We start from the raw sequence: 23,733 nt of genomic DNA, 5'->3' as shown, positions 1-23,733 counted from the left end.
AAATTTGCCCTGAGAGGATCAATACAAGGGTTCTATAAACGGTGGCAGCCTTTTCTGGACTTTCTTGCTCAAAGATAGGTGTCTGGGTCAATAGCAGCAGCAACCCAGGGGGGGGGGGGGGCGGGGTGGAGGGTGTTCTTTATTGTTTCTACTGTTTATATATTTTTTTCCTATGATTATTTAACTTAATATTGTGTTAATTTAAGTTGTTAATATGGTTTGTTCATTGAGGATGGGCGAACGTTTATGACTGTTATCATTATTGTTATTGTTGGTATTTTATTGCGGTTCGTTATATAAATACAAAATTTTTCAATAAAAATTATTTTACTAGTCCTCATTATAATCCTCATTTTACTAGTATGTAATTGAACATACATTTCATTATAAATTAAGACCATGGTTGATTAAACTGACTTTTTCTGAGATTTGCTAAAGAAATTCCATTCTTCAAATTTTTATGGCAAGCAAGAATTGCAACTTCTTAACTTTAAACAGCCACTTGTGGAAAAATAGTTAAATGCCATTGTTTTTGATTTTCTGTTCCTCAAAATAAGAAAGCATGAGCACAGTAAAAAAGAAGTTCAGAAATTAACTGAAATGCATTACTTTAATATCCACTTCAAAATGAATTGTGTGCAATTACAGGGCAAATTTGTTCAATACAATACCCTAACTATAATAATTTAGCTAAGTGACATTTTCCATACTTGTTTTCCTAATCAAACACATTCCCTGCCTTTTTCTGTATTTCTATCCTGCAATTAGGACCTTGAAATTCACAATCATATTGTGCATGATCATATCAACATGCATGCTTTGAGGGAAAATAGAAAATTTTACTCCTTGACCCCGTTCCATCATTCACTGAGGTTGTGGCTGATGTGCAATCAAGCTCCATTCACCCAACATGGCTACCAGAAACTCTAGCACTCTCACATGTTTAAATGCATTAACTTAATTAGCATTGATATTTTGTGGTCAAGAGTTCCACACTTGTACCATCATTGTGCGAAAAACTTTCCTAACTTATCCCCTGAATGTTCTGACTCTGATTTTTAAGGTCCCTATGTCCTGCACTGCCCACCAGCAGAATAAGTTTCCTACATTGCAGGAAATACAAGTTTATAATTAATACGCTGTAACATTATAAACTATAGTTTTTAGTTTATGTAATCTTTCCTCATAATGTAAGACTTCATCCCTGATATCGTGTTGGTAAATCTCCACGTAACTTTTTCCAAGGCCAACACATCTGATCTAAGGCATGATGTGCACAGTACTCTGGCTTCCCTTCTCTTTCTCTCTCTCTCTCTCTCTCTCTCTCTCTCTCTCTCTCACCATCCCTGCTGACAATATGGGCAGGATTCTCCCGCAATCGGCCCGTACCGGCGCTAAGAGCGACGTGAACCACCCCAGCATTGCAGAATCCTCCCCACTTCTGGGGGCTAGGCCAGCGCTGGAGGTGTTGGCGCCGTGCCAACTGGCGCCGAAGAGCCTCCGCCAGCCGGCGCGAGTTGGCACATGCGCAGGACTGCCAGCGTATTCTGGCACATGCGCAGAACCGCCGGCTAGTTTCCGACGCATGCGCATTGCGTTACTTCTCCGCGCCGGCCATGGCGGAGCTTTACAGAGGCGCGGCACAGAGGGAAAGAGCGCACCCCCCGCCCACAGATTGGTGGGTCCCGATCGCGGGCCAAGCCACTGTGCCCCCCTCCCGGGGTCCAGATCCCCCCGCGCTCCCCCGAGGACCCCGCGAACCGCTCTCCAAGCCAGATCCCGCCAGGATGGACCATGTCCATTTCACGCCGGCGGGACTGGCCAAAAACGGGAGGCCGCTCGGCCCATCGGGGCCCGGAGAATTGCCGGGGGGGGCCGCTGCCAATGGCCCCCGACTGGCGAGGCGCGGTCTCCGCCCCGCCTGAAACCCGGCGCCGGAGAATTCGGCAGCCGACATCAGAGCGGTGGGGTGGGATTCACGCCGCCCCCCAGCGGTTCTCCGACCCGGCGGTAGGGGTCGGAGAATCCCGCCCTGTAACTTCCCTTCACGACTACCACATTGGCTAACATTAAGTGCTTGTCTCTCCTCAGATGCTGTCCCCCTCCTTTTCAAACCCACCTTCACCACCAGCTCCTCAAAAACCTGCCGTCCAACCCTCTGTCATTGTAAACTATTATCCTATATCTCCTTTCAATATGCCTTCAGTATGTTTTTATTTCCTAAATTCATACCTACCTTTTCCACAACTCCCAAGTTTGAACTTTTCCAATCAGGTCCATCCTGTCCGCCCTCCAAGCCAGGTCCCGCTGGAATGGACCATGTCCATTTTACGCTGGCGGAGCTGGCTGAAAACGGGCGGCCGCTTGGACTGGTTAACCACACCATTCCCTTTTGTGTTGTTCCTCGTGTCTTAATAAAGCTTGTAGTCTCAAAGGTGGAGAAGATGCTTTATTGTGAATTTGTTCTGTCTTCAGAGCTTAACTTACGGCTACCTCCAATGCTGCCTGCCTGTGTCCTGCTACGAGTTCTGCCTTCCGTGAAGTGTCCTCACTTCCTGTCCCTGTGATTTTATAGCTCTCCCGTGCTCCCTCTAGTGCTTGCTCAGTTGTATTGCATCTACTCAGATCTACAATCACCACATCCCCCCTTTTTTCTTTATATATTTTCTGTACATCGTTAAAGAAAATTGTACAAAACAGTTACTTATGATATGTGTATCTATACAAGTGATGGTGCTATTGCATATTTTACAAAGCCAATTTATATTTATGAGTCCAATCTTAATAAAAACATTTATGAGTCCAAACTTGATGAATTTGTTCACTGAGTTTTTCTTTTGTTGTTGTTGACGTGGTGATATTGATAATTTAAGTAACCAATGCGTCATCCCAAGGTGTTTGCATGGTCGAACCACTGATGTTGACTGACATGGACTTTTTTCTGTGCTTGTGGTATTGATTTATTATGTCATCTGCCTTGAAAGCTGGTGTGCTTGCTTGTTCTGGAGCAGATGTGAGTTTGTGCGATTCGTTGTCATCCCATGGCATGTTTGTAGTCTTGTCATTGTTTTGCAGTGTACTGTGGCATTGTCCTTCATGTGCAGAGTTGTACCATTTTGTACAAGTCGTTGTTTCATTGCTGTTGGTTCTGTCGTTCCTGTCTTTGTTGTTTTCGTTGCCGTTCTTGTTGCTGTTTTTGTCATTTCTGTCTTTGTTGTTATCGCTATCTTTGTTATGTTTCTTGTTGGTTTTGTTGTTCTTGTAGTTTTTGTCGTTGTGCTTGTAGTTTTTGTTGGTGCTGTTCTTGTTTCTGCAGTGCTTCTTGCGATTTTTGTTCTTGTTGCGCTTCATGTTGCTTTTGTTCTTGCTATTGTTGTTCTCATTTCTGCTGTGCTTCTTTTGGCTTTTGTTTTTCTTGTTATGCTCAATGAGTGTCCCGTGTGGATAATTTGAGTCATTGTCACAGTTATTGGTGCGAGTGTCCTTTGTGGAATCTGTTGCATTGAACGTTTCGTCTCGAGAATGGTGAGACTGATCTGATGTTGCATTGATGCTGATGACATCAGTCATTTGTGGTGGATTTGATTCCTCGTCTTTGCTTCCTTTGTGCTCCTCTTCTGGAGTCAAATTCTTCACGATTTCATTTGACGCGGTCTCTCTGGACTCTTGGTGCTCCTCTTCCGGAGTCAAAATCTTCATGATTTCAATTGACGTGGTCTCTCTGGACTCTTGGTGCTCCTCTTCTGGAGTTAAAATCTTCATGGTTTCTGTTGATGTGGTCTCACAGGACTCTTGGTGCTCCTCTTCTGGAGTCAAAATCTGCATGGTTTCTATTGGTGTGGTCTCACTGGACTCTTGGGTGGCCCTACTCTGTGCTTCTGTGCTTGGTAGACTTTCATAGTCCGCTTGCGGTTGCTCAGATACGGTGGGTTGACCTTCATGGTCTTGTTCATGCATGGTGTTCGCCAGGGAGTGTTTGCTTGCTTCCCTTTTGGAGTCTTTCATCACTCTCACTGTGGAGCCTGTCATCGCTCTCTCTGTGGAGTCTTTCTGTGCTCTCTGTGTGGCGTCGTCTTCTTCTTGGGTATTGCTGTCATCCAATGTATCGACGATCTGCCATGGCACCATGGTGTTGGATTCATCTACCATGAGTAGATTTGTGTTGAGCTTTGCGACCGTGTCGCTGATGCTGTGATCAGCATATCCGAATAACTCAGCCATGTCTGAGTAGTATTCTTCGAAAACCAAATCATCTTGGTTGGATTCATCTACCACGAGTAGATTCGTGTTGAGCTTTGCGACCGTGTAGCTGATGCTGTGATCAGCATATCCGAATAACTCAGCCATATCTGAGTAGTCATCTTCGAAAAACAAATCAGCTTTTTTTGTTTCGGATTTCCTTTTGTTCTCTTCACTTTGGGTGGTGCAGACTGCTTTTTCCAGGGTGTTGTGCGAGTTGTTTTCAACTGCTGGTTTAAGTTCAGGCGTTCTTTTGTCTTCTGAGGCAAGAAAGTTTGGTTTTACCGCTTTAGTCTTGTTTTCAATTATCGGGCATTTCCCTTTTAAGTAGGCGTGGTCCGGATGCTCAGACGTCATGACGCTCGTGACGTCATGCGTAGGAATGAATTGCACATGCGCAAATCGGCCTTCCTTTACTGTGCGGTTTTGTGTCCACTGCGCATGCGCGGCTTGCGCATGCGCATAACGATCCGTGACCAAAACGTTTTGAGACTGCGCATGCGCGTCTTGCGCATGCGCATAACGATCAGCAACAAGAACTTTTTTAAACTGCGCATGCGCAGGCACAGTTTTTATTTCTTTGTATCCCCGAGACTGTAAAATGTGCTCCGACGCCATTTTATCACGGATTTCAGCGTTTTTTCTTTCTGAAAGTTGTAAGTTACCTTTTCCTTTCGATCTGGACTGGATTTCAGCATTTTGGCTGTGTGAAAAATTCAAGTTATTTCTTCTTTTTGATCTGTACTTTTCACTCGCGATTTCTTGACTGAAGCCTTTCTGTTTGTAGAGTTTTGCATCACTCAGTCTCTGTGCAGTTTGGCCTCTGAGCATACCGTACTGTTCAAATTCCTTACAGTACTCTTCAAATTTGTTTAGTATTGTTTGCAAGTTGTTGCTGTCTTCATCTTTTGAGTAATTAAATCCATTATATACTTTCCTAGCTTCATGCCCTGCGATGAGCATTGCTATTTTAATTTCGTCTGAGGCTGCTGCTACATCATTAGCTATGATATAAAAATCGAACATTTGTTTAAATATTTTCCAGACATTTCTTACATTGCCGGTCGTGTCCAGCTGAGGTGGGGTTCTAAGCCACATCCTTGAATAAGCGATGTCTTTCCAATGTCCAGTAGGGGATTTCCATGCCATTTTGTTCCTTCTGTATCTGCAGCTGAGTTGTCCTGTAGTAAGCGCCTGAAGCCACTCTTGGTATCATGTGTTGTTCCTCGTGTCTTAATAAAGCTCGTAGTCTCAAAGGTGGAGAAGATGCTTTATTGTGAATTTGTTCTGTCTTCAGAGCTTAACTTACGGCTACCTCCAATGCTGCCTGCCTGTGTCTTGCTTCGAGTTCTGCCTTCCGTGAAGTGTCCTCACTTCCTGTCCCTGTGATTTTATAGCTCTCCCGTGCTCCCTCTAGTGCTTGCTCAGTTGTATTGCATCTACTCAGATCTACAATCACCACACCTTTCAATGCTTCTTTCCATCTCAGTGCTGTCACTTGGTTACACTCGTGCTTATCCAATTGTAACCAGAGCATCACCACCTTTTCATGCCTGAATACTGTTGGCTCTGGAGGCCCCTTCCTCTTCTTTATCTATGTACAATACCTGACAAACACTGGTCAACTGCCCCCTGGTGTCAGTATAAATATTGTCTAAATGGACAACCCTTTAAACTCTGTTGCCTCGATGAAAAAACTAAATTGACCACCATAGATGTACATGATCTAAAGTTTGCCAACCACACTTGATCTCTTCAATTCTGCATACAAAAACCTGGAATTTTGCTAAAACAAAACTCGGATATCAGTTCACACCTTGTCATCAAAATATTACAACTCTTATATGTTGAAGGAGAGGCTCTGGAATATGTTGGGCACTTTGCATACCTCTGAAGCCACCTTTCTTAGTAGCCATCATTGACAAGAAGTTTAGCTGTGCTGGTTCAGCCTTCTACAAACTATGGCAACAAGTGTTTGACAACAAAGAATTCTGCAATTCAATTGTAGCCCTACTGTACAGAGCAATTGTCATAACCAAGCTTCTTACTTCAGTGAGATCCAGACTCTGCATTAACAAAACGTAAGGCCACTAGCGAAATTTCATCAGCAATGCTTTCGCTGCATTCTCCGAATTCAATAGAAGGACCGTTGAACAAAATGCTCGTGTCCCTGAAGCCAGTTTCCCAAGCATTCATGCAAAAAAAATCTACACAATGGATTAGATGTTGTATCCAGATGGACATCTCCCTTGCCAGGTCCAGTTCTCTCAACTCTCAAATGACCAACATCCCATGGGTGAGCTCTGAAATTCTCCTTGAAGTAATCAGTGGGAGTAGGTTGCTACCAGTTGTTCAGAATGGTGATAACTTTGTCCATCAAGCTGCATCATACCTTTAATCTCAAAACTCTATGGAATTATTTCATAGAATTTACAACACAGAAGGAGGCCATTCAGCCCATTGATTCTGCACCGGCCCTTGGAAAGAGCACGCCTCCACCCTATCCCATTAACGCAACCCAACCTTTTGGACACTCTGGGACAATTTAGAGTGACCAATCCATCTAACCTGCACATCTTTGGACTGTGGAAGAGCACCCGGAGGAAACCTACGCAGACACGGGGAGAAAGTGTAAACTCCACACACAGTCACCCGAGGCTGGAATTGAACCCGGAACCCTGTGAGGCAGCAGTGCTAACCACTGTGCCGCTCCTAAATCTTGATGATGAGGCAGAGTGGCAGCAGCAAGGCAATGAAAATTAATCAAATGCAGCATTCTGGAACCCACTACCTCATTGGGCATCCTGTCCATGTGCCCAAAGATATGCAAGTGAAGGATCAACCTGTTCAATCATGTGAAGACCCATGACAGAAACTCGTGACCCTGAGGAGAAGCCATCCTTGAATCGAGGGACTGCTGACATGTGTCCCTTGATGACATTACCTGAAGACATGCAGTCAGACAATTCACAGCTCTCCCTCCAATATTTTTCTCAACCTCTGCGTTGCCTCTGTTATCATTGATTTCAACCTCACTCCAAACTTCATCCCCTAACTACCAACTCGAATCCTCTCCCTGGTAATAGCCTGTTCACAATGTTGCTGTCTCAATCAGCCCTGAAATGAGCTTCTGACTCATTTGTGCCGTCACTAAGACCACCCATATAATCTCTGTAACTATGCCTCATATCAGCTCATCTGTTACTCAAACCCTCATTCATTCCTTCGTTACCCCTCAATCTACTTTCCTAATGCACTCCTGACTGGTCTCCTCACATTCTACCCTTCCTGAATTTAAGGCATTCAAAACTGTTCCTAATTTTTAACTTGTCCCATTCCTCTATCACCCCTGTACTCACTGACACATATTGGCTCCCAGTCAAGCAATGCCTTGATTATAAAATTCCTGATCTTCAGATCCTCCCATGGCCTTGTCCCTCCCTATTTCTGTAATCTCTGCCAACCCCACAACACTCCTGAGTTATCTGTAATCTTCTAATTCTGGCCCCTTGTGCATCCCTGATTTTGATCACTCCGTCATTGGTGGCTGCATCTTCAGGCCCCAAACGCTGGAATATGCTCCCCATCCTCCTCAGGAGAGCAGTAGTGCTAATGATACTGGACTAATCCAGAGACCTGAACTAATGGTCTGAAGATATCCCATGATGGCAGCTGGGGGAATTGAAATTTAATTAATTAATCTGGAATAAAATGCTAACCTCATTAATAATGCCCGTGAAGCTATTGGGTTGTTGTAAAACCCTTTTATTTCACTAATGTCCTTTCGGGAAAGATGCCTTGACATTTTTGCACAATCTGACCTGCATGTGACTCCAGACCCACAAAAATGTTGTTCACTCTAACTGCCTCCTTAAATGCCCAGCCAACACTCTGGTATGCACCTCTGCATCTCCACTTCACTCTCCTCATTTCAGAACCTCAGCCCGTATCCTTTTTTTTATGTATTTAATTCCAAACTATAAACAAGAACAGTAACAAATACAGCAACACATTCAACAGCCTAGTTTGTAGTTTTACCCCTTATAACCCCCCCCCCCCCCCCCCCCCCCCCCCTCCCCACCGCGACAGACAAATGTTCAAAAATTGCCATGAACAATCACAACGTGCCTCGAATCCTTTCTCCAACTCCCTCGACTCAAATTTTCCAATCGTAGAAAATCATACAAGCCCCCCCAGTCAGGCTGCCTCTCCCGGTGGCATATCTGATTCAACAAAATCCTCTGCCGGGCAATTAGAGAAGCGAAAGCCACAACATCGGCCCCTGTTCTCTCCACCAGCTCTGGCACCTCCGAGACCCCCAAGATCGGCACCACTGGGTCCGGCCTGACCTCTACCCCAATAATTTTGGATAACGTCCCAAACACCGATTCCCAGTACCTTGCTAGCTTCTCACACACCCAGAACATGTGCACGTGTGTCGCTGGCCCTCACCCACACTTTCACACATGTTAACCACCCCATGAAAGAACCTGCTCATTCGTGCTTGAGTCATGTGCACTCTATGCACAGCCGCAAGCTGGAAGAAGTAGCATTCACCCTTCGCATTACCTCACACTGCAAACCCCAATCTATTTCTCCCCCTCCAGCTCCTCCTCCTACTTGCACTTAATCTTCATCACCTGTGTCTCCTTCCCCCCCCACCCCCAAGCAACCCATATGTATCTTCAATCCTACCCTTTCCAGGCTTGTCTGGAAGCAGCAATTGCTCCACCAAAGTATACCCTGGCAACTTGGGAAACGCCCTCCAATCCTTTCTTACAAAGTCCCGTACCTGCATGTACCTAAACTTGCTCCTCCTTGGCAGCTGAAACCTCTCCCATAAATAATCCAAATCTACAAATTGCCCTTCCGGTTACAGGTCCCTCACCTTCTTCAGCCCCTCCACCTCCTTTACACTCCATCCATTTCCTGCAGCTTAAACCTATGGTTCCCGTACAATAGCGCCAACACTAACATCCCCTTCAATTTAAAGTGCCTCCTCAGTTGGTTCCATACCTTGACCGTCGATTGTACCACCGGGCTCTCTGAGTATTTCTCTGGGCAAACAGTAGAGGTGCCGTCACCAAGGCTCTTGGACTGGATCCCCTGCAGGACTCCTCTTCCATCCGAACCCACTCTGCTCCCTCACCTTCTCCAGATTTACTGCCCAGTAATAATGTAGCAGGTTCGGGAGTGCCAACCCTCCTTTCTGTCTCTGCCTCTATAGCAAAGCCCTCTTTACCTTCAGCACTCTTCTCCCAGCCCCCCAACCATACAAACTCTGATTTCTGAAAGAAAGCCTTTGGGAGAAAGATCAGGAGGGCCTGGAAAACAAACGAACCTTAGTAACGCATTCATATCTACGACCTGCACAATATACAGCGCATGAGAGTCATGTGATCCTTCGCGCAGCCTTGCATCGAGGTGCCTGTACATGTATGTAAAAGCGTTGGATTTGTATTTACCATGTGTGTTTTAGATTTGTGCAATAAAGGTGTAAAGATGTACCTTCAGATTGGTGGCATGTTTTCATTGAAATGGAAATACCAATTTTACTGCCACAATACTGATTTTTGGTGTCTGGAATGCTGATTTCTGTTGGGAAAAGTTTGCAGGTCTGCATTCAACCCATCGAGTCTGCACCGACCCAGTGAAAGAGCACCCAATCTAGACCCTGAATGTTTAACAAAGTAAATGATCTTGTGGTTTACTGGGCAAGCATGATTTGCAAACAGTGAGCACAAGAACCTTATCTAAACATATGCCCCGTTGCATAATTTGTAATTTCTGTTTCCTTCTGGCTGCTCTTTAGGGTCAATATTTTCACGTGTTGAAGAGGATTATCTATGGAAGAGCAAGCAGCTGGGGCCTGAATCACCATTTGTTCTTCTTAATACTTTGCTATATTTTAACACTAAATACTTTGGGTTAAGGACCATTGAGCAACATCTGAGACTTTCCTTTGGAAATGTTGTCAAGCAATGGAATAAAAACTCTGACAATACTGTATGCATTCGATACGAGGTACCTGCGTTGTGTACAAATGACAATCAAGGTAAGGTTTTGGAATGGATAATGAAGGATTTTCTGCATATTCTTGGAAGACTTCACTATCCCTTCAATGTATAATGCAGGTTTCCTTTTTATTGTATGTTTATAATTCCATATATCTATTTCTAAGCATGTTTTCCATTGCCTCATAAGAGAGCTAGGTGTTTCAGATGGCAACAAGCTACGGCAACTGTAATGTCTTATCTAGATAAGTTACATGTTTCACAAATTCAATTTATTTTTTAAAAGAACTTCAGTATATAGTTCGCCTTCTGGTGGGCTTAACAGTAAAGATCAATCGTAGATTGTGCACGATAGAAAACATTGGGATTGATAATTTTTGGGCTGACGACAGGGCTGCCAGTCAAAGCACTTTCGGACATGCATCATTTCGATGAAGTCAGCAAGCCAAGGGCATCCTGATGGAGCTTGCTGGAGTCTAGCCACCCCAATAATTTGTGGCCTGGAGTCTTGCAACAAAGTAAATCTAGGAGGGTACTGTACCTATGCAAAAGGCGGGGAGTTGATGCAGAGGCTGCTTTGCCCAAATTATTTGGCTTTTTCTACCAGTAACAAAATAATTTGAAATTTCCTTTCCAGGGCCTCTGTGAAACTAGAGAATGTGTGGTACATGCTCCAGTGAGTTCTGATCTAAAATGGCAATTGGGGACCTTTGGACATCATAGGGGCAGCACAGTGGTTCACACTGTGGCTTCACAGCTCCAGGGTCCCAGGTTCGATTCCCGGCTTGGGTCACTGTCTGTGCGGAGTCTGCATGTTCTCCCGTGAGTTTCCTTCAGGTGCTCCTGTTTCTTCCCACAGTCCACAGATGTGCAGGTTAGGTGGTTTGGCCATTCTAAATTGCCCTTAGTGTCCAAAAGTGTTAAGTGGGGTTGCGGGGATGGAGTGGATGTGTGGGTTTGGGGAGGAGGGGGATGCTCTTTCTAAGGGCCGGTGTCGACATGATGGGCTGAGTGGCCTCCTTCTGCACTGTAAATTCTATTCTATAAGACTCTATGGACCCACTGCCTATTCACCCGGTGATAGGCTCCTGTGAAAGTAGTAGCTGGCTGATCGTCAGTGTTTAGAGATGGAGAGTTCACCAATTTAATTTTGAACCCATTAAGAATTAATGTTTGTTGCATGTGTCTCACCCCCACAACCCAAAAAATGTGCAGGGTAGGTGGATTGACCATGCTAAATTGCCCCTTAATTAGGAAAAAAAATAATTGGACACTAAATTTAAAAAAAATTAATGTAATAGAAAATTCAGAGCATTGAATGCTGCAGCTCTTTAATTTTGACGGTGGTAATGAGTTTGAAACCCAAACGTAAAAAATACACTTGTAGCCTTCCTGAGGTGTGTACATATGATTGATTTTCTTGGGTTAAACACTGAATCTGATTTTTAAAATTGGAATGTAGTGAGATGTATCCCAGCAATTCTCAAACTTTGAATCTGAATGAGAAAGTAAGAAGCAATAGGCTCAGCAGCTTCATAACGATTCATTTGTATAAAGCCACACTTCAGAAGTATCAGCAAATTTAAATCATTATATTGTGTTGACAGACAAAATTACACCAGGAAAGAGAAAACGGGAGGAGGATGATCCTGTATTTGAACAAAAGGAAAACTCAGCAAATCCATCAAGATGCCCTGTAAAAATGTTTGAGTGCTACCTCTCAAAATGGTAAGATTAAAGCCAGCAGGTTTCCATCTTCATTGCATATGTTCTTTAAAGCCATTTTTTTTATTGGAGTTGCAGCACCTCTGCAAGGCCGGCATTTATTGTCAATTGCTTGTTGCCCTGAGAAAGTTTTAAGTTTGTGCAGACTTTTTTTTGGTATTCTTTCATGGGATGTGCACATCTGTGGCAAGGCTAGCATTTGTTGCCCATCCCTAATTGCCCTTGAGAAGGTGGTGATGAGTTATTTTTTTAAACTGCTAAAGTTCATCTTGTGAAGGTGCATGCACTGTGCTCTTAGAGATGGCATTCCAGGTTTCTGGCCTAGCTCCAAGTCAGGATGGTAGGTTGGAGGGAAACTTTCAGATGGTGTTCTTTGTTGCCCTCATCTTTCTAGGTAGTGGAGATTGTGGATTTAGAAGGTATTGCCAAAGGAGGCTTAGCAAATTGCTGCAGTGCATCTTATAGATGGTACACACTGCTCCCTCTTGTAGGTGGAGGGAATTAAATTTTGAAGTAGTGGATGGGGTACCAATCAAGTGGGTTGCTTTGCACAAGATGACATCAAACTTCTTGAGTGTTGTTGAAGCCGCACTCACCCGACAACGAAAGGGAATTTTGTCGCTTGTGCCCTGTAGATTGTGGCGTCGAGAGGTAAGTCACTCGCCATAGAACTCCCAGCCTCTGACCTGCTCTTGTAGCCACGGTATTTATGTTACTGGTCTAATTAAATTCACGCGCAGTGGTAATCTCCAGGATGTTAATGATAGGGGGTTCAGCAATGAAAATGTCAAGGAGAAATGATTAGGTACACTATTGTTGGTCATTGGTTGGTACCCGTGGCACACGTTGCTTGCCACTTACTAGCCCAAGCCTGAAAGTTGTATAGGACTTCCTGCATATGAACACTGATTACTTCAGTATCTGAGGAGCTGTAAATGGTGCCTAACATTGTGCACTCAACAGCGAACATCCTCAACTCTGACCTTATGATGGAGAAGTTAATTGATTAAGCGGCTCTGATCTGTGTAACCCATCTCTCCAGGTGTTTTGAGCAGGGGATGACCTCCCCTGCCTTTGTTCTTAATGGAGCATTTTCTTTACTGATGAGCCTGTTGCCTTTCTGCGCCCTTCATATTTGCCCTGACATTCCCTATTCCCTGTGTCAGAGGATATCTAGATATTCTTTTAACTTTTTGTAAACCAATCTTTTTCCTGATGTGATCTCTTCATGCACTGGCAAGTGGGGAAACTAACATCAGACTGCGTGTGGACCCCAGAGTGAAGATTTGGGGGGAGTAATGGTTTGTGGGGGGTTGGTGATGTTGACGAAACAGGTGTCTTTTACAATATCATAGCTTTGTTTCTTCCTGATAGCATGGTCTAGCATTACTATTAGTAAGCAAGTTTATTTTTTTCTAAAAACCTGAAAAAAGTTCGCCCTTCAGCTCTGTGCACAGTTTTTCTCAAGGACACCATGGTTATTTTGGTCAAATCTCAGCATTCAGTGCTGCAGCATTTTCTATTTATTACAGTCCAGACCAAACCCCATCAGTGGCCAGGGTACTGGACCGAAACCCCAATATTTTAGTTTAGTTTAAGACATGTGGAAACAATGATTCGCTCCAGGAGTGATTGCATTTTTAAAAATAGGCTTTTGGTATTTCTAAAACAAAACTTTATTATAAATATAATCTTGTAACTTCACACCCGAAAAAGAACAGCTTACAATTACTCCATAACAATACTTCTCAATTTCCCATTAAACAACAAGAAAAGAGGCGTACAGCTCTAAATCCAGCTTAACATTCGCAGGGCCTAGAGGAATACTTGCTTTACAGAACAGATTCTGGCTCTGATTAGAACCCCTTCAGACTCTAGCTGAATGCCTTTAATAGTTTCTTCTCTCTCTCTCTCTCTCTCTTTCTCTCTCTCAAAATTTCTTCAAACTTGCTGCCTTTCTGGGCTCCATCCAACAACAACCTCATCTCCCTCAGCTGGAAAACACATTGGATGCAATTTAATTGGGCGGGATTAGAGGGCTCATTCCCACCCCTGGTAGCCCCACTTTCCATTGCGTGAAGAGATCAAATGGCGCTCCGACCTCCCGATGCAACCAACCCCCAATGCCTGTTGCAGGTCCTCAAGCCCCCTCATACCCCACTTCATATGGGCAGTGCCCCTTCCCCTCCCCTCCCCCCCCCCCCCCCCCCCCCCCACATCTACATTTGTCCCAGTTTACCCTTTGATGTTAGTTTCTCTGCTGTTTGGCCTTTCACACCTTTGTTCTCTCTGGGAACTGCCATTAGCACTCTTTCCCTGTGGTTTCTGTGGCTATTAGCACCCCGTTTCCCTGGGTTTCTGTGGTTATGACTCATCTTTCATTCTCACTCCACAGCATAAATATTTCCCACTTTCTCTGTCTTCTAGCATTGACAAAGGGTCATCTGGACTCAAAACGTTAGCTGTTTTCTCCCTTAGATGCTGCCAGACCTGCTGAGATTTTCCAGCATTTTCTCTTTCGTTTCATTGTAGATGGAGTGTGTTATATCTAGAATAAAAATGGAGGATGTGAAAATAATTTTATCAGAATCTGTTTTATATTTGACTCTGTTTTACAAATTGCTCTTTGTTCCATAGCCCTCCAAATCTACAACAGAGAACTGACCTCTTTTACCTGCAGCCAGAACACTCCAATACTCCCGATGATCCCATTTGGTATTCCAGTACCCCCCTGGACCGCAGCATCTTGGAAAATTTGCTTGTGCGAATTCTTATGATCAAGGATATATATGAAGAAAATGAAAGGGACTGTTCTGAAGTAGATGAAGATGATATTGATTGAAATTTCGCTATGTTGCAAAGAATCATGACACTGTAATGTCAGGCCACTAGAGTTTAATACAGGAAAATAATGGTGTACATTTCCTGGAATGATCCTCTATTACTGAGCTTGTAGCAATATACCCAGATTGGGTATTATGTAAATAACCCTAAATGAGAGGAGAATAGCGGATGTTAGCAATCTCCCTAGTGACTTTTAGGATATGTATACTTCAAAATAATTGCTTTCACTTAAGTTTTTTTTAAGATTATTTATTGAATTGGTTTGTTGTCAGAAAGCATTTCCATTTGTAACTTTTTACATTACAAACTAAGGATCTCAAATGTGTCATGTGTAATTTTTTTTCTGATTTGAGGAATATGCATTAAAACAAACTACAGTGTTTTAAAATTTCCCTGCAAAGGGGATGATTTTACTGGGTGCTATCTTCCCCGATAAGAATGTGCATCTATGTAATTAATATAGTCTTAGCACTATAAATCAATTTAGAGCTACCCTTCCACAAATGTACCAGTTGGTGGAGTTTTCACCACAAATTCTGTAAGCATTAATTATTTGTTATGCTGATGAATGGTGCAGTCTATTTTAATTCTCTGTAAAATAACTGGTTTTATGGAAAGAAGACCTGAAATAAAGAATATAGAGGATTACTGAATGCTGGCTACATGTCATAGAGGAAAAACTGAATAACCTCAAGGGAGGAATCTCTTTCCATTCTATGCCGTGGAGAGGAAAGCATGATTATGATTAGTTAATATTGTTCAACTGTTTGAAATAGTAAAAATGCAAATCAAAGCTACAGTATACTCATTATGAATAGTTCACATAAATCACATATTTGTTAAGTGTTGCATAGATCTGATTTGGAGATATCAGTTCCTGCCTCCATGTATCTTTGGTTACCTATCATGTGTTTCCTCTCTCAAGGCATTTCTGTTTCAGAGCTTACTACTATGGTTTTTATTGCCTTACTGCACTGAGCACCTCAGCTCTATGTTTTTCCATGTATGTTTGGTTTTTTCTGTCTTCCATCAACTAAACTCGGTTTCCTGAAGTAGAACTGAGATGCTGGTGAGAGGGCATGTAATCAAGTCTGGTGTCTGTTTGAATCAAATCTCTTGCAGGAAGAGTGTCAGTAATTCCTCTCATATGCCCCACATTCAGATGTTGCACTTCTATGTGTGAAGATTTTTTTTGCATCAGATGTAGGGGCAGACAAACAGATATGAAATGCCATTACACAAGGCCTTTGTGGTAGGGGTTTAAGAATCATTATTAAGCAACATAAGGACAAAAGTTGTGAAATTGCACTTTTGAGTTGGGAACAGTTTGCCACAGGATATCCATTTGCCTACTTGCAAATTAATATTTCTACATACGGCAGCATGTGGCACAGTGGTTAGCACAGGGACTGCGGCGCTGAGGACCTCTGTTCGAATCCTGGCCCTGGGTCACTGTCCGAGTGGAGTTGGCACATTCTCCCCATGTCTGCGTGGGTTTCACCCCAAAAGCCGAAACGTGCAGAATAGGTAGATTGGCCACGCTAAATTGTCCCTTAATTGGAAAAAAAATAATTGGTTACTCTAAATTTATATTTTAAAAAATGAATATTTCTACATGAATTGCTATGTATATCCCCATGAGCACAGTGAACCCCACCCACAGAGTAGGTTTGCTTGAACACATTTCACAGGTCTTTTTGTCACCAATCACTGCAGAAGGAGGCCATTCGGCCCATTGAGTCTGCCCGGCTATTGGAAAGAGCATCCCACTTAAACCCATGCCTCCACCCTATCCCCGTAACCCCACCTCACCTTTTTGATCATTAAGGGCAATTTAGCATGGCCAATCCACCTAACCTGCAAACCTTTGGACTATGGAAGGAAACCAGAGGAAACTCTCGCAGACACGGGGCGAATGTGCAGACTCCGCACAGACAGTGACCCAAGCCGGGAATAGAACCTGGGACCCTGGAGCTGTGAAGCAACTGTGTTAACCACTGTGTTACCGTACGCCCGGACCCTCCCGCACTCCCTCTTCCCTTTTGTGTTTTGGCTACTTTCTCTTTATCCTTGGCTACCTAGTCGCTGGCCACAAACAAGTCCTGGGACAGCCAGGTGAATGACTCCCATGTTCTGTAGAAGCCGCCTTCTGACCTCCAAATAGCAAATTTGATTTTCTCCATTTGGAGAAATTCCGATAGGTCGGACAGCCAGTCTGCAGCTTTGGGTGGTGCTGCTGACCACCAGCTGAGCAGGATTCTACAGCGGGCGATCAAAGAGGCAAGGGCGTCGGCCCTCCTCCTCATGAAGAGATCTGGCTGATCTGATACCCGAACACCACCACTTTCGGGCATGGCTGCACCCTCAACCCACCAATTTGGACATTGCCTCGAAGAAGGCATCCAGTACCTGGCAATTCTGGGGCAAGACCTGAACATGTGTGTGTGGTTGGCTGGGCCTCCTTGGCACCGTTCACATCTATCCTCCACCTCCAGGAAGAACCTAGTCGTTCGGGTTCTGGTCAAATGGGCTCTATATATCACTTCAGTTGCGTTAGGTTGAGCCTTGCACATGTGGAGTTGACCCTGTGCAGTGCTTCGCTCCAGAGTCCCCACCATATTTCAAACCCCAAGTCCTCCCACTTCTCCCTTGTCACATCCAGTTTGGCGTCAGCCCTCTCTATCAGTTATCTGTATGTGTCGCTAAGATCCCTCTGCCTAAAATGTCTGCATCCAGTAATAATTCTAGTAGTGACTGTCGCAGCGGTCGTGGGCATGTCATTGTTTCTTTCCGGAGGAAGTTTTTGAGCTGCAGGTATCTGAATTTGTTGCCCCCTGTTGGAGTCTTTCTGTCAGATCATCCACTGCTGTGACCCTACCGCCTAACTCCGTGCCCCCCTCCACCTTTTAAAGGAGGCGTCATTGAGCGCCGGGCAAACCGGTGGTTGTTACAGATGGGCATATTTATCAGGCATTTCGGTTAGGCCAAAATGTTGTCGCAGTTGGTTCCAGGACTAGTGTTGTCACCACCACTGGGCTGTTTGAATACTACTTGGTTGGGCATGGGAGTGCCACCATGGCTAGGGCCCGGAGGGAAGTCCCTTTGCAGGAGCCTCCGCGAGCACCCAGTCGGCTTCTGGCTCCTTTATCCACCCCTTTATTCTTTCTGCTGTCGCTGCCCAGTGGTAGTACTACAGGTCTGGGAGGGCTAATTCCACCTCTGGATTTCGTTTTCTGGAAGACCTTCTTTGGGATCCTTGTTTTCCCCCCTCCCCCTGCCCCCCACAAGAACACCATAATCAGTTTGTCCAGTGAGTTGAAAAAGGCCTTTGGGATATAGATTGGGATGGATCTAAGTAGAAAGAGGTACCTGGGCAGCATGTTCATTTTGATTGTCTGCATCTCCCCGCCAGTCAACTTTCCAGTGAAAGGAGGCTATTTTTGCAGGTTCGCAGGAGGAGAGCCACCTGATGTGCAACTTCTTAGCACACCGGCGTCACCAGAAGTCTACAATGTGCGTTCTTAAGTTTTTATCAAAGGTGGACGAAAAGCAGTATAAGCAAGACAATATAGTTAGAAAGCAACTAGTTGGTTTATTTTGGATAAAATATGTGAATGAACAGAATTCAGCTTTCTGGGGAAGGCATGGTGGTGCAGTGTTTAGCGCTGAGGACCCGGGTTCGAAGCTGACCCCTGGTTACTGTGGAGTTTGCACATTTTCCTTGTGTCTGCGTGGGTTTCACCCCCCCCCCCCCCCCCCCCCCCCCCCCACACAACCCAAAGATGTGCAGGTTAGGTGGATTAGCTACGCTTTATTGCCTCTTAATTGGAAAAAAGAATGATTGGGTACTCTAAATTTTCAAATAAAGAATTCAGCTTTCTGCGTGAGATTCGTTTTTTTGTACCTATTGTACAAAACAATTCTATTTGCCTTCTGGGAAGGATCTTTAGAGCTAGCTAATGTAAAGCTAACTGGTCATATGTTACTCTGCTATCATTTCTAGCTGTTCATGTATCATGAATGGTAGAATGGATTTATGTGTACCTCACTGACTAAAGAAAGATCCTCTGGTTATCTCGATCTGTATGTGGTAATGGGTCCATTTTTAATTCAAATAACCTATAATGGCTTTTATAATAACTAGTTGAAAACAAAAAATGCCTGAAATACTCAACAGATCAGGTAGCATCGGTGGAGAGAGAGACAGTTAACATTTTAGGCTGATGACCTTTTACCAGAACTGGAAAAAGTTTGAAATATAACAGGTTTTATGTACGTGCAGAGGCAGCAGAAGCAAGTCGGGGAGAACCGGTGGTGCAATGGTTAGCACTGCTGCCTCAGTGCCAGGAACCCAGGTTCAATTCCACCCTTGGGTGACTGAGGAGTTTGTACTTTGTGCCCGTGTCTGTGTGGGATTCCTCTGGATGATCCGGTTTCCTCCCACCATCCAAAGATGTGTTAGGTGGATTCGCCATGTTAAGTTGTCCTTTAGTGTACAAAGATGTGTAGGTTTGGTGGGGATAGGGCAGGTGAATGGGCCGAGGTAGCGTGCTCTTTCAGTAGGTCAGTGCAGACACGACGGGCTGAATGGTCTGCGCTAGGAATTCAATGGCTTTAATTGGAAGAGAAAATTGTGGTGGGGAGGAAGGCAGGAAAGATGAAAAGACAAAAAGGATTAGGGTGGCACAGTGGATAGCACTGCTGCGTCACCACACGAGGGACCCAAGTTCAATTCTGGCCTTTGGTGACCATGGGGAGTTTGCATGTTCTCCATGTGTCTGCGTGGGTTTCCTCCCACACCCCAAAGATGTGCAGATTAGGTGGATTGGCCATGCTAAAATCCCCCCTTAGTGTCAAAAGATGTGCAGGTTAGGTGGGGTTACGGGATAAGGTGGGGAGTGGGCTTAGGTAGGATGCTCTTTTAGAGCACCGTGCAGACTGGGCAAAATGGCCTTCTGCACTGTAGGGATTCTATGATACCAATGCAAGGCAATAAGGGGCCAAGAAAACAAACTAATCTAATGACACTGTAAATGATTATCACAATATCGTTATCAGCAGCTTTTGTTCTGAAACAAAATGGGAGCAGTGGTTATGATCTGAAATTGTTGAACTCAATTCAACAATTGACTTCAATTTCTTGATTCCCATATATGGTTCCTTAATAAATTGACCCCATGGTAACATACAACAGTCTGATAGCTGTTCAAAAGCAAAATACTGCAAATGTTGGAAATCTGAAAAAGTACAAAATGGTGGAAATATTCCAGTAAACCTAGTATTCCAGGTATGCTGGGAATATGAAGGCAGTATCTGTGACGAGAAATAGTTCTGATGCACCTGAAATATTCTCTTTCCACAAGTGTTGCCTGATAGCTGATTTCCCACCTGTTAACAATTCTGTTACTGGGATGTAAATGGTCTCAACGGACTTCCGGTGGTGGCCATGGAGTAGGAGGTCGCACATTTGGTAGCTCCCGCTTGTGACAAAACTTTTGGACCTTTTCTCCTGTATTTTTCAGAATTTTACTGGATAAATCGGTGAAAAGTGAGACAGTGAGGAGAAATTCCCCACCAGTGTATGGAGCATTGGACTGGAAGTGGCCATGTAAGGAGACATAGTCAAGCAAGGAAGACGCATGCAGAGCTGGCAGCGCAGGAAAACGTGGCGGAGTCGCAGGATCCTGGGGTGGTGGCACTGGTCGACGGTACAGCTGGTGAAGTTCTTTGAGGAGAGCTTCGCTGAGCTAAAGAAAGATACTCTGGACCCGATTAAGACATCGATTGATTGGGGGGAACAGTGTCTAGAAACCCATGGACGGGTGATTCAGAAGGTGAAAGAAAAGGTGTCCGAGCACGAAGACTATCTTAATGGCTTGAGGTGGGGCTGATGAAGGACCACCAGAAAGGATTGCAGGAGAAGTTGGAGGACTTGGAGAACAGGTCCAGGAGACAGAACATGAGGATCGTCGGCCTCCCTGGGGGCAGTGAGGGATCGGATGCTAGGGCATATGTGGCAAGTATGCTGGAAAAGTTGATGGGAGATGGGGCATTTACGCGACACATGGAAGTGGACAGAGCGCATAGAGCTCTTGCAAGAAAGCCGCAAGCGATAGAACCGCTGAGGGCGATGGTGGTGCGAATGCACCGGTTCCTGGTCAAGGAACAGATTTTGCGGTAGGCCAAGGAGGTACGGAGCTGCAAGTGGAAGAACTGTGAGTTGCGCATCTACCAGGACCCGAGCGTGGAACTGGCCAAAAGGCGAGCCAGATTTAATAGGGCAAAATCGGCACTCTTCAAGAAGGGGGTGAAGTTCGGGATGTTGTATCCAGCGAGTCTTTGGGTCATGTTTGAGGGCCAGGAACTTTATTTTGAATCACCGGACGAAGTGATGAACTTTATCAAGGACAAAATGCTAGCAGGGGATTAAGGTCACTGAACCCTGGGGGAAGGCATTGCGGTGGCGATTTGGTCAAAATCACTTCTGTGTTGTTTTGAATGTGCCGTGCTCTCTGTAACCAGGGGTTATTTTTGTTTCTTGTTCTTTTTTTTTCTTCAGTTGGTTTTGCCCCTTCCTTTTTTCTTTGGTTTTCGTTGTAATAAAATGTTTGAGCAGCTGCTCAGAAATGTAACGTTAACTCTGTTCCATTGGAAGTTGGGTGGAGGGATTTTTTCTACGGTTTAACTGGGGACGGTGATGCTTTGAATATGTATGTCCAAGTTGGGGGGGGGGGGGGGAAACAATGGTGAGATAGGATGTCTGGTGCCATAGGCGGGTCTCACCAGGCTAGGTAGGTTAGCCAGCTCATGGAAGCACAGTGGGGGGTAAGCAGGTGATAAGTTTGATATGGTGGGGGGGGGGGGGGTGTTGGGTTTCTGGTGCTGTTACTCGGGGAGTGGGGTGGGAGAGGGGTGGGGGGAGCTGCTCTGCTGACAAGGGAGGAACTTTGCTAGTGAACAAAGGGGAGGTCGAAGATGGCAAATGCCCGAGGAGGCAAGGGACGCGAGCTGGCGGCTGGCCTAAGAAGGGTGATGGCTAATCGGCAGAGGCAGGGGGTGTGTGGGAAGCCCCCCAACTAGGCTGATTACTTGGAACGTCAGAGGGCTAAATGGGCCGGTTAAGAGAGCTCGTGTGTTCACGCATCTGAGGGGATTGAAGGCGGATGTGGCAATGTTACAAGAGACACACCTAAAGGTTATAGACCAGACCAGATTGAGGAAGGGGTGCGTCAGCCAGGTATTTCATTCAGGGCTGGACTCTTAAGACCAGGGGTTTGTGATCCTGATTAACAAACGGGTGGCATTTGAGGCCGGGAGATGTGGAGGGCATTATGAAGTACATTATGGTGAGTGGGAAGCTTGAGGGGATGTGGGCGGTATTCGTGAATGTATATGCACCAAACTGGGATGATGTGGAATTTATGAGGCGGGTGTTAGGTAAGATCCTGGACCTAGAGTCACTTAATCTGATCATGGGGAAAATTTCAATACAGTCATTGATCCACGATTGGACCGGTCAAAATCTAGGACAGGGAGGGTGCCAGCCTTAGCGAAGGAATTAAAGGGATTTATGGAGCAGATCAGGTGAGTAGCCCATGGAGGTTTGGACGGTCAAGAGTGATGGAATTTTCTTTTGTCTCCCATGTCCACAAAGTGTATTCTCGGATCGACTTTTTTATATCCTGAGATGGGATAATGATGTAGGGTCACAACATTGGAAGAACTGGCTCAGAGATTCCAACTAGCTAAAGGCAACAAAATCCGATACCTGCAGCTTAAAAACTTCCTACGGAAGGAGGCAAGGACATACACACAGCCACCACGACAGACACTATTGGTAGAGCTACTCGACGCAGACAACCTAGGCAGAAGGAACTGTAGTGACATGTACGAACGACTGCTAGAGAGGGCCGATACCGAACTGGACACAACAAGGAGGAAATGGGAGTAAGACTTGGGGTTCGGAATAGGGTGGGGATTCTGGAGCGAAGCACTGCTCTGAGTCAATTCTACCTCCACATGCATAAGGCTCAACCTGACACAGCTAAAAGTGGTACATAGAGCCCACTTGACCACTGGAGGTGGAGGACAGATGTGAACAGTGCCAAGAGGGCCCATCCAGAGGCTTCCGGTTGTGGCTATGCGGAGCTAAGCCGCACGTTCGGCAGCTCCCGCTACTTAAGGACTTTTGGGCCTATTTGAGGGGCAAAGGAAAAAGCTGCAGCAGCTCCCCAAGAAAAGCGGGGGAAGAAGGACAAAATGGCGGCCGGCGGAACACCCGAGGACTGGTGGAAGTGGGCGCAGGAGCAGCAAGCTTCTCTCCTGCGCTGTTTTGCGGAGCTGAAGGCTGAGTTGCTGGACTCCCTGAATGCGACTACCAACAGGCTGCTTGAGACCCAGGAGGTGTCCATTCGGGAGTTGCAGCAGCAGGCCGCTGAGCGGGAGGAGGAGGTTGTGGGGAAAGTGGAGTTGCACGAGGCACTCCACAAAACGTGGCAAGACCGCTTGGAGGAGCTGGACGTTCGCACGAGGCGAAAGAATTTGAGGATCCTGGGCCTGGCGGAGGGGCTGGAGGGATCGGATTTCCCGTCGTATGTGACCACGATGTTGAGCTCGTTGATGGGAGCAGGGTCCTTCCATTTGCCCCTGGAGCTTGAGGGAGCTCAGAGTGCTGGCCAGGAGGCCCAAGGCAAATGAACCCCCGCAGGCGGTGCTGGTGCGGTTCCATCGATTCAGCGACCGGGTGTGTGTGCTGCGCTGGGCCAAGAAAGAGAGGAGCAGCAAGTGGGAGAATTCAGTAGTGCGAATCTACCAGGACTGGAGTGCGGAGGTGGCTAAGCGGCGGGCCGGGTTCAACCAGACGAAGGCGGTGCTGCATGCCAAGCAGGTCAGATTTGGAATGCTGCAGCCT

The 23,733-nt window shown here is 45.4% G+C and overlaps 1 protein-coding gene across 1 annotated transcript in view; it reads left to right on the top strand.

The window, feature by feature from the left end:
- The window catches only part of zmym2 (zinc finger, MYM-type 2), a 180,209-nt gene extending 164,734 nt beyond the window's left edge, over positions 1-15,475 (top strand). The window contains 3 exon segments of the mRNA XM_038817980.1: positions 10,052-10,294; positions 11,861-11,981; positions 14,616-15,475. Coding sequence (XP_038673908.1) covers positions 10,052-10,294; positions 11,861-11,981; positions 14,616-14,820 — 569 coding nt within the window. The 3' untranslated portion in view covers positions 14,821-15,475.
- The last annotated feature ends 8,258 nt before the right edge of the window (positions 15,476-23,733 follow it).

Source organism: Scyliorhinus canicula, chromosome 14 (genome assembly GCF_902713615.1).
Source record: "Scyliorhinus canicula chromosome 14, sScyCan1.1, whole genome shotgun sequence".
Lineage (NCBI taxonomy): Eukaryota > Metazoa > Chordata > Chondrichthyes > Carcharhiniformes > Scyliorhinidae > Scyliorhinus > Scyliorhinus canicula.
The sequence above is the reverse complement of the archived record's forward strand: the minus strand, read 5'-3'. Positions and strand labels throughout refer to the sequence as shown.